Source organism: Notothenia coriiceps, unplaced genomic scaffold (assembly GCF_000735185.1).
Source record: "Notothenia coriiceps isolate Sejong01 unplaced genomic scaffold, NC01 NC01_scaffold00031494, whole genome shotgun sequence".
NCBI lineage: Eukaryota > Metazoa > Chordata > Actinopteri > Perciformes > Nototheniidae > Notothenia > Notothenia coriiceps.
In genome coordinates, this window is record NW_011364195.1 from 93,222 (window position 1) to 104,770 (window position 11,549).

General features: G+C 40.8%; 2 protein-coding genes across 2 annotated transcripts in view; both read left to right on the top strand.

The window, feature by feature from the left end:
• Positions 1–3,258, top strand: part of LOC104960044 (dedicator of cytokinesis protein 4-like) — an 8,513-nt gene extending 5,255 nt beyond the window's left edge. The window contains exon 7 of the mRNA XM_010787991.1: positions 3,091–3,258. Coding sequence (XP_010786293.1) covers positions 3,091–3,258 — 168 coding nt within the window. The remainder of the gene's footprint in view (positions 1–3,090) is intronic.
• A 2,689-nt stretch (positions 3,259–5,947) lies between these two features.
• dock4b (dedicator of cytokinesis 4b) overlaps positions 5,948–11,549 on the top strand; it is an 82,054-nt gene continuing 76,452 nt past the window's right edge. Inside the window, exon 1 of the mRNA XM_010787992.1 lies at positions 5,948–6,041. Within this exon, the coding sequence (XP_010786294.1) occupies positions 5,948–6,041 (94 nt within the window). The remainder of the gene's footprint in view (positions 6,042–11,549) is intronic.

The window sequence follows — 11,549 nt, forward strand, 5'->3', positions numbered from 1 at the left end:
CACCATCTGTGAGCAGAGATCGACCCCCTATATAGCGCAGCGTCGATCCTACAACAAAAAAAATCCTTAGGCAGCACTCCCAACTTTTACACCACGCACGCCTCGGGGGAAGCCTCGGTCTTCCGATGGCCATCGGGCTGTCCCACAAAGGCTCCACCACAGCATGCACTTACACAGCGGAGGTCTCGTGGGTCTTCGGATAGCACTTGTAGCGTTTCCCACCTACAACAACACAGCACCCAATGCACCATCAACCGGTTGGGGCTGCCCATCTTCACCCGCAAGCAGCCAGACCCACTGGTCTTGGAAGACAGACACCAGACATTTGACACTGTCGCTTAGACAACTTTATAATGATATACGTTGGTTTGAAAGTTCTGATCTTCAACTATGTGTAAATAGTTCGACATTTGTCCAGGTTTCTTATATTATATATAACTAGTTGGTCTGAAAAAGCATATTCTATAATAAATGTGTTGCGGTAGAAAAAAAAAGCTTTGGATGCCTGCAATTTGTATTTGTACAAATCACATGAACCTTGGTCAATAATATAAGTCCATTATTCAGATCTAAATGGTATTCAGGTTGTTCGGCTGCGAATAAGTCCATAAACACCTATTTTACCAAAATTGAATTTAATCTTTTTTCCATTTTAGACGATGAATATACACCCATTTAGTATTAGCCCCGAGTGGTAATTCCAAATTTGTCACTGCTGCTTTGTCGATCCTCAAGCACTGTTGCGGGGTACACCAAAGTCTAAAACGACCAAAAAAATTCGATCACATGCAGTAACTGTGTGCTTTTCCGCCACAACGACGTCTGTGCAGACAGCGTGTTCAGGAAAAATCCATTTACCAAGCACATGTGTCTAGAGACTTTTGACGCTACCTTATCTCCATCAACAACGGCTGCTCAACGGGGGTGAGCTAGACATTTGCATACATCTCACTAAACGGCAATGTAGGGGCTGTCCGAAACGATTAAAAAATGTTCAATCAGAACGTTAATCACACCTTCAAATTAATTAATCATGGATTAATCACCATATCGAGACCATAGTCCAAAATATGCCATGTTCTTTATGCATTTGTTGTGGGAATGGAAAAATACAATGAACCGCAGGCGCGACATATAATACCAATGTTAACTACAGTAATCTATCCAATTTAACATGATTTTCTTGTGTCATTGACAGCACCACACACCTATCAACAACACAACACAAGAAGAAAATCTAAATATAAAAATAATCAATTTCGTATCAGCACGTGAATGTTGTAGCATGATGTAGTAGATAGCAGCAGAGATGCACTACAGGCAAAAGTATCTCCGTGGCGGGGTTTCCTGCGCAGCAGACCAACCACACCCGTTATCGTCGATTCTGATTGGCCAGAGAAGAATTATCGCAAAGATGTTCTATTGAGAAGACGATCACTACGTGACTAAAAAACAGTTTTCAAAAACCGTGGTCTAGTCTCTCGTATTTCCCAAGACAAGTGGCTACTGAGAATCATCTACTAACTTGCTGTTCTGTGACACATTTACTCCGCGCTGCAGTTGGCGGTATGTTATTGTAGTCTTACTTTAACATCATTATTTCCGACTAGTGGGGTAAGCCATATCCGGCTCTAGCCTACCCAGGCATACCCTGGCCATTGGTGCCCACTGGTGGGATGATAAGTGGGGGCCGGGGCCATTAAAGTATTTTATACGCACAATTCAAAAAATTAGATTACCTGTCGGGGTTAACACGATAATCGGGTATGACAGCATTAATAGGCAAAACAGAGATTCTGTCCGGAACAATTCTTGATATGTACACAAGATGGGCGCAATGTTCGAAGAAATGCAGTTTAAAAGGTATTTAAGAAAACTGCTAAAAATCGAAAAACAAATCTAGATCCAGTGTTAAACCACATGCTTACTGAATGTTCAGAGGAGGGGGATAGATTGTGCCAGTTATGCTGGTGCTGCACCATTGACGGGGGTTCAAGGGAATGACAGCTGATAGTTACAAAGAGGTCGTGTACAAAAGGAAATGGGGCAATACCATGGCAGAGTTTCACTTGGAGGAAGGCGAAAAGCAATAAGAAGAAGGGTATGAAAATTATGACAGAAAAGGGTGGGAGGAAAGAATCAAAAGGGGAGGAGCCATAGACCAGCAAGTCTACAGCAAATCACCGTGTCATAGATAAAGCCTCTACAGAAAAGAAACAACGAGGAGGAGATCGACAATCACTAGACTGCAGACTGGACATACAGGATTAAAACGGCACAATGTTTTGTTAAAGGGAAAAAAGTGTAAGTTGAAGAATGCAGGGGGTGTGGAGTGAAGGAGAGAAAAAAATGGTGGCAACAAATCACACTGGCAACATGTACAAAGACGAGAGGGAAACACCTAAGAGACAGGGTCAGGAGAGGCAGGCAGGGAGTGGAGCCTGATGGGGACCTGGGGAACAGACAGGTGAGGGGGTAAGGAGTTATCGCAGAGGAAGGCCATTCTTGAAGTATTCTGATGAAACAGGATGATTGGAAGGAATTTTAAAACGAACGTAAATAAGCAGTAGGTATACACTCCCACAAGCGTGATGATATGGTGAATACACCACTCTGTACAGTAGGCTGGCGGTAATCAACCTTGCTGTTTAATCACCACAGAGAAGAACAGAGGAGAACCTGAACCAATGATCCACGCGAGCGTGCGTCTCGTCTCGTACGCGTTCAATCTGTGTTCCTCGAAGAAAGTGGTGTGAGCGTCCCAGCTCTTAACTAGGTTCCATCATCTGGTGTGTCGTGGATGGAAAAACCCTCTGAATGGACTGGCTCTGCTCTTTTTTCTGGAGCGTTTACCTCCGGACTATCGGAGCTACTTAGCATGCTAGCTGGCAAACACGTTACGAAGCACTGAGTCAGATTGAGAGTTTGATGGAGAGGAAACGGGTGTGGCATTTAACGTATGAGCTCTGCAGGAAAAATGGGTGATCTAGGCAAACATGAAGTTCAGAAGTCCAAATGCCGTGCTGGTCGTTGAAGACAGCAGCGACTCACTGTTGCTGCCTGAATGGAATATTTGCCTGTCTTGAACAGACGATAGCAGCATCTCGAGGAGGAGTGTCTGCTGTTCCAAAGCGAGGAGAACCAAGAGACTCCAGACAACTACTGGACGCCTGTTTTACAGCCTCGAGCTTCGATACACAGAGCAGTCAGTTCCCTTTACCTCCTTTAACTCGAAACTTTACCACTCACTTCGAGTAGCACTTTATTATCCATTAATAACACTTTAGCGCACCTTGTATGCGAAGCATTGCTGCAGGTCGTTGAGATCCTTGAAGTAAGTCAAACACCCGACACCTGCGGTGAAATACTCCATTACGAAGTTTAGACAGTACTGGCCATTCATACTTTTTAAGTAAAAGTAGGCAAGTATTCATTCAGACACATGTACTGTTATTTAATCAATCTAAAATGCTATTACGGACAGAGCAAACCTACCCAAAATAATATATTCTATGAAACATACATGCATTGAATAATATGCCATTTAATGTACTTCCGATTTAGAAGGTATTACCCATACAATGTAGGAAACTAGTTGGTTAATGTACAACATTGATGGGACATTTAGTCTAATGTGCTGTCTTATTCACCCTTCCTTTTTAATGTGTTAAAAGCAAATAAAATACAAATACTGTTGGGATTAATTCAATTGCGCCGAGAATAACTCATCGGAAGAAATCAATGAATAAGCATATGTTCGAATAAAAATTAAAACATCATCTAAATGAGTTGACTATGATATCAAGAATAGGGGAAGCTAGTATCAAAGGATCCAATTAAGAAATTGAAAACATGTAATATAAACTAATGTAAGAATACGTCATCCATCAATTGATTGGCCAACACTGTATTTAATATATTCTGTATATATATTTAAGTTTAAGTTAAAGCCTTTTATTGTCATTATAAACAGAGTATAACGAGATTCAGAGTGCAACTCTGTCCCGGTGAGCAAAAAATACAAACACATACATAACACTAAAAAACACGGCAATAGGACATACAACATAAACAATCATACGGGGGAATACATAGTTAAAAATATTGATATAAAAATAGTATATAAAGTGCATTAAAAGTGTGTGTATGTGTGAGAATGGTTACGGTTATTGCATTATGTGTGGTGGTTAAGCAGCCTGACGGCCCAGGGGTCGAAACTGTTTTTGAGTCTGTTTGTCCGTGACTTGAAGCTCCTGTATCTTCTCCCAGAAGGCAGGAGAGAGAACAGTCTGTGACCTGGGTGAGAGCTGTCCTTTATTATTTTGTTAGCTCTGTTGGGGCAGCGGGAGGTGGAGATGTGTTCCAGAGAAGGCAGGGGGCAGCCGATGGTTTTCTCTGCCATCCTGATCACTCTCTTCAGGGCTTTCTTGTCCGCAGCTGAGCATCCTGCATACCACCCCAAGATGGAGTATGACAGCACGCTCTCGATGGTCGCCGGGTAGAAGGACACCAGCAGCTTCTTGTTCAGTCGGTTTCTCCGAAGCACCCTCAGGAAGTGTAGTCGCTGCTGGGCCTTCTTAACTGCTGCAGTGGTGTGTGCTGTCCACATCCTTAGAGGCATACCAATAGCATCAATATTCTTTTATTAAAAGAAAACTTTTAAAAGAGGTACATATTTTAGAGTTTATGGAAAGCATGATAACACATTTCCTAATTGAAATGTTATTAATGCAGAACAATTGCTTATTTTTTTATTTCAGTGCATTTTCCATCTTGATTTCTTTTAACTCAAACTTTTGCAGCATCATAATATCCTCTTATAATTACTTCTGATAATTAAACATTTGTATAGTATAGATAAATGCTGGGGTGTTTGTCTCTCGTATCTTATCTTTAGAAAGGGAACTGTTCTCGATCAGAATGGACCAAAAACTAAAGAATATTGCACAAAGAAATCATATTTTGTTATGCACTCATGATCTATTTAGTCAGATTTTCTGCCTCAAAGGAACAAAAGCAAACAACCAATTTGATTGAAAGCATTGAGAACTGACAGCCTCTTTTCAGCTGCTTCAAAACGGGGATTTTATAGTTGGAGCTGAGTAAACATCTCTTGTTTACAGCAGGCCTGGCTATCTGATTCCGGAAGTGAAAGCGTATCACAGATGTTGTAGATTATCTCCTGTCTGCTGTGTCACAATCAGCTCATTGTTTTCGAGCTGGCTCCGGACACTTCCCGGCTAACGAGATGTCAGAACGATGTCTCACTCTGGAGATGTTCATCTAACCCTGGATGCCGGCCAACTTGAAAGACAAAGAGGAAATACAGGCCGAGATACAGGCCGAGATACAGGCTGAACTGCAGGCTGAACTGCAGCCAGCTGACGAGATTACATCATCCATCACACAGGGAATCTACCACTAACTAAACACAGTGTACACTTCTGCATTCCTCTGCACTTTAGTACGATGGCTTATTTAAATGGCCGTTTTAATATATTATTTATTATGAAAGGTGGCTTCTGCGGTCCAAATAAACTCTTTAAGTGTATATAGAAAAGTGAGGAATTAAAAGGGCCCTATTCGGCTCTTTTTCAGGTGTATATCAGTATGTAGTGTCTCTACTTTAAAGAGTCCTCTCCTGCTGATGTTCAGGTGTATATCAGTATGTAGTGTCTCTACTTTAAAGAGTCCTCTCCTGCTGATGTTCAGGTGTATATCAGTATGTAGTGTCTCTACTTTAAAGAGTCCTCTCCTGCTGATGTTCAGGTGTATATCAGTATGTAGTGTCNTAATACTCTTTGGAGTGTGTGTTACAATGTCAGACACAGACCCTACAGCTCGAAGGATTTCTGTTCATTCAGTGGATTACCATTCCACGACCCCCCAAGGACTTGCCTTTGTATCCTTAAACCCAAACTTACAATAAGTGCTGCATTTACCCATGATGACCCTCAGAGAAAGCAAGAATCCTGCAAGTGCCATTAGCCTGTCCAATAAGACAAAAACCATTGTAAGCTGCTTCTCCAGAATAGACACAAGTGATGCGTAAGCGAGGAAGAGATTTTTTTGATTTGGCCAAAGTTCAGGTGGATGACCATGAGAAGCTGTCGTCATTGACAACACTCATACACACAAGCGTCCAGGGAAACAGAGGTGGAAAGTCAAAGGATTTAATCTTTTTAAACATGAGAAGTTGTATTGAAAAGAGTGTAAATCGCTAAACTATCTTTACCAAGAGATGCAGTCTGGAGCTTCTTTGCTTTATAAGTTAAAAGGTTAAAAGCCTTTATTGTCATTCCATACACAGAGTAACCCAAACGAGATTCAGAGCTGCACTGTCCCCCGGTGTGCAAAAATACAACACACGTCAGCACGCAATAGGACAGACAACATAAACAATCATAACAGGGGGAATAAATAGTCTACAAACTATTGATATAAAACCTACCCGATATACAAGTGCCTTAAAAGTGTGGTAATGTGTTGCGCAAATGGTTTCCGCGTTTATTGAATATGCTGTGCGGTACGCAGCCTGACGCGCCCAAGGGGTAGAACACTGTTTTTGAGTCTGTTGTTGTCCTGACTTGAAGCCCTCGTCTCCTCCTCCCAGAAAGGCGTGAGGGAGAACAGTCTGTGACCTGGGTGAGAGCTGTCCTTTATTATTTAGTTAGCTCTGTTGGGGCAGCGGGAGGTGGAGATGTGTTCCAGAGAGGGCAGGGGGCAGCCGATGGTTTTCTCTGCCATCCTGATCACTCTCTGCAGGGCTTTCTTGTCCGCAGCTGAGCATCCTGCATACCACCCCGAGATGGAGTATGACAGCACGCTCTCGATGGTCGCCCCGGTAGAAGGACACATAACATAGTTTCCTCAGCAGATTGAAATTTCCACTGAGCACTGTGAAGACTTCTCATCTCGTCTTAAAAGTTAGGATTAGTTGATTCTCGACCTTGAGAACCGCAGTTTGCCAAAAAAAAATCTCATCACTGTGTGGGAGCTTTCCATCTGATCACACAATCTCCCTCCATGTGTTTCAGCACTTCTAGGACTTCATGTTAGCTTTAAAGGTTAGACTGAAACAATGAAAGGATATTTCTGATTCAGATTTCTCAATGATGCCTAAAAGCAGCTTTGAATGTCTGTTGATGTTATCCAATACCTAATCCTCGTTTATCATCGTTTTCACAAATAAGCTGTTAAAAATACTCTATGGATGCACTTTGGTTACCATAGCTGTCTGAAAAACACCATGTTTGAACAAATATCATGCTTCCCTAAAGAAAGAGAGACGGAGCCTACAACATGACTCATCAGTTATGCAATGCTGCTTCTGCTTCTTTTATCAGAAATACTTTATTTATCCAGAGGTAAATTGGTTCATGGAAAGATATTCCATTTGGAAATAAAATAAAAGATTAAGAATATGACGATATGAAGTATGCATTTTCACTAAAAATATCAAATGCAACATAATAATACACGATATAAACATAATCATTTAAAGTGAAAATTTAAAATGAATGAAATACTATGTAACATAAATTAAGTTGAATATTTATACAGACATAAGAAGAAAACATTTGCATTAAAAAGACAATAAAATGAATAAAATAATATATCCTATTAGGAGTGTTTTATTCTATGAACACCTATAACAAAGTAATGAATCCAGTGTAAAGTACTTTATACAACATCACTCATTGACAGTTTTTAACAGAGTTCAGACTAATTGAACAGTATTGTATATTGCTTGTTTTTCATATTTCAGATATACACGTTACAGTGATTTTTGGTCAGTATCCCTACTTAAGAAACATTACAAGCTTTAGTGATTGTTCGTATCACTCTAATTTAGATATTTTTCCTAACTCAGTTTCAGTGTTAGCCCTTAAATGGGCTAATGGCAGCGTTAGAAATATTAAGTTTAGTTATATAACCAAACTCTCCTTCTTCCCCCACTCTTTTGCTCATCCTCTCCTTCCTCTTCCGACCGTTTGCTCCCTGCTTCGCCTTCCCGTTTTCTCCAAGCCCCCAACCGCTGTTACCGTGGCAACCACTTCTCTGCCCTCATACAGCGCGAGGAGAATTGTATCACACGCACACACTGTGACGGCATTCCCTCCGCAGGAGTAATTGAAGCTCTTAATCGATCTGTTTCTTTTTTTGTTAGTCAAAACAAAAGCAGGCATGGAAGGATGAAAGCAAGCACCTCTATTAAATGGCGTGCAAAATGAGCAAATGACTGTTACTGAGACAAGATAATGGCATTCACATACACAAACACACACACTCGCGAACACCAAGACACAAAACGCGAGCTCAAATTAGTCGAATATTCTTCAGTGAGATCTTTGTTTATGGGAACAGCTTCTTTGTTTCTGTCTTGTGCTCTGCCGCTGTGTTGTGGCTTAATTACATTGAGAAGGGGATTATCTGGTGTGGTTGTATGCCTGGGTGTGTGTGTGTAGTGTGTGTGTGCTGAAATGGCAAGGGGGTGTTTCTGTGGGAAAATATACCCTTTCTGCTAAATGATGTCAAGGAATTATGTGATATCTGCCCGGTGAGAAATTAAGAGGATAATGAGACGGGGAAAGCAGAGACATTCAGTGCATTGGATAAGAGAGATCTCATGAAGGCATATTACAGAATATTTCACCACTTCCAGTTCCCTTGTCTCAAAGTCAATGGTTTTTTGAATCTGCTTTTGGTCAAAGGCCTGAAATAAGGTCTGTGAAGCTAAAGAGATATTCATGAAATCCACTGGAAATATCCCATTCATTTCTCGAGGGAGCTCTTGTGATTCTAACTTCAAGGTCGGCCTACAAAAAGACTTTCCTCTACACACTGTGACTACATTTATTTTGGGGTACTATAACCGAAATGATTAAACAGCAACTTATTTTGGCGATAACTAATATTCAAAGCTAACCCACAGTGAATTTTCACCTGTGTGTATTTCCCATGGGCTCAGTGTAGCATTTTAGCGCCTTTTAGCTCCTTGTTTTAGTTTTACCGCTTAACTGCTTTACTCTGAAGGCTGAATGACATCTTTCCAAACTGCTGGTGACTGTGTAGCTTTGAAAACAAGCTCTATGAACAAAATGGTTGGTGTTATATATTAACATTTGTTCACTATTGAGGAAAATGTTCAATGGAAAAGCTTGGTCAAAGCGCTACATACCCTGAGGGCGAATGCTTAAAGGACATACTCTAGTGATACCATGTCCTTCCTATTGAATGAAAGCTTCTCTACGGAGATCGGTCCTGGTTTTTTAGTAGACTTCCCTTGACGTCCTTCGAAGCAATTTATTTGTATCATTAAAGTGAGAACCTTAATCAAATCCCTAATTGGCTCCCCAGTCTCACGCGAACGAAGTCTGCTCAATTGCTAAAGCCGTTTGTAGAGCGAAGGCAAAACGGCTTTAAACTTCACGTTTTCTCCCCGGAGTAAGAGAGTGAGTGGAGTCTAGATCCCACAGCGATGTATTCATTAAAGGAGGAATATCAGACAGGAGTGATGGATAGTTCAGGCCTGGCCCCGGACATGTGGTGGTTATATTTCCTCTGAGACTTCAGTTATTACTTAAGTGAAAGAGTCACATCTCTTGCTACTGCTCGTGTCACATTGGTCTCCCTCCCAAACGCTTAAAAAAGGGATAAAAAAAGGCTTGATGTAAGAAGAGAAAATCTGTTTGTCTGAAGCTCCTTGTGTGACAGTCCATTTGTAGCTTACTCATGCCCTTTAGGAAAAGATTACCGGGTGGACATTAAAGAGACGTTTTGGAAAGCACACACGTGGTCATGCTGTCTCTGTTCAGCTGGTCCTCTCCCTGCTTTGATGTTGCCAGCAGGGCATGTTTATCCTTTGTGTCTAGTCATGCTGAAGCTGTCATATAAACCCGCACACTGCTCCACTCGGGCGGCTTAAATGACACACTGAAAATAACCTCGTAATAAAATCCCACAGCATGAATTAAGTCTTTCTGCGTCAAAAAGCAGCAGCTCTGCCCTGTTGTGTAGAGAATCTGGTAGAAACAGTGTTAGGCTTTTAGTTGTTACATGAGTAGATCTTTCTCCAGTTTCTCCTGGGACCTCAGTCAGGACAATACAAAACACATTCATCACTTTGACAGATATTGCACTTGTTTAATGATTTGTGATGTAATGTTTATATTGTTATAGTACAGTCATACATACATTTTAGATTGATTTCCAAACCCTCTTGGCACTCACTTTTTCCTTTCCTGTTGGCATACACATGAATGATTTCAGATACTTATCTGAGGTAGCATTTTGTTGCCCTCTTGTCAAAGCAATATTGTCAAATGGTAATGCAACATTGCAACTTCAGCCTAGGCAAGAAAGCACATCGGTAATGTAGTATTTTCTTTGCATATTATTTGTCTAAGGTTTTACTTTTTGACACAATATGGTCCCTCCTTAAACAAGTGATAATCTGATTGCAGTAAATAGATTTTTTTTGTATCTGCTAAAAAGTACATTTGTAATAAGCATTTTTTGTTTACAGCTGTATGCATTAAATGATTGGATACAGAACCAGGGATATAAACTCATGTCCAAATCATAATAATCAAAATGTATTTTTCAGCCAATGCTTTCAGGTTGGATATTCAACCCAACATTAATTTCCCACTGTGCATTTCTAAACAAATGACAAGTTGAGTAAATGAAAGCTTTGCAGACATTATTTTACAAATTCACAGATTCCTCGCAACAGTTATTACAAAGAATCATCAAAATTAAGCTAAAACGGTTAGGTTAGCTTAGCTTAGCATTAAGACTGGAAACGTGTTGAAAGAGCAAGCCTGACCAAACAACAGGCTGTGATTCTAGGAAGTAACTCGTTGTGGCCTAGAAATAATCCAGAACAGTATTCAGAAATGTATGTTGTTTTTACACCCAAGTTTTTGTACAGACTAAACAAACATTACAAGAAAAGATTAAAAAATTTGTGAGTTTAAGATTATTTTCCAGGAGGATTTAGTTACATTTGGACAGAGCCAAGCTAGCGGTTTCCCCTTGTTTCTATTCTGTAAGCTAAGCTCAATTTAACAGGAGAGAGTTAACCTGACCTTTTTTTATACCTCTTTGCAATAAGGCAGTAAACGTATTTCAATTTTTTTTGACCTATTGCTTTAAATACACAAACAACAGGGATCCCACATGGTTGCTTCTTAACCACCACCCAGCAAAATGTCACCTGAAGCCAAAGTGCTTAAAAAAATCTATCTATTTGTATTAGCAATTACGCTTTTTAGTTTTCGACTATTGATCCCAATTGTCTCGGGCAGTTCTTTGCACCACTTCGCCCTTGCAGTTTCTTTACTCTCTTCCTTTCCTTCACTCCTCATCCCCCCTTTTGCTCCCCATCTGCATCTCCTTACATCCCACTACAGAAGTGAATGCGGGGCAGAATTTGGCAGTGGCTTTACTGGCCGTGTGTGTGTGTGTGTGTGTGTGTGTGTGTGTGTGTGTGTGTGTGTGTGTGTGTGTGTGTGTGTGTGTGTGTGTGTGTGTGTGTGTGTGTG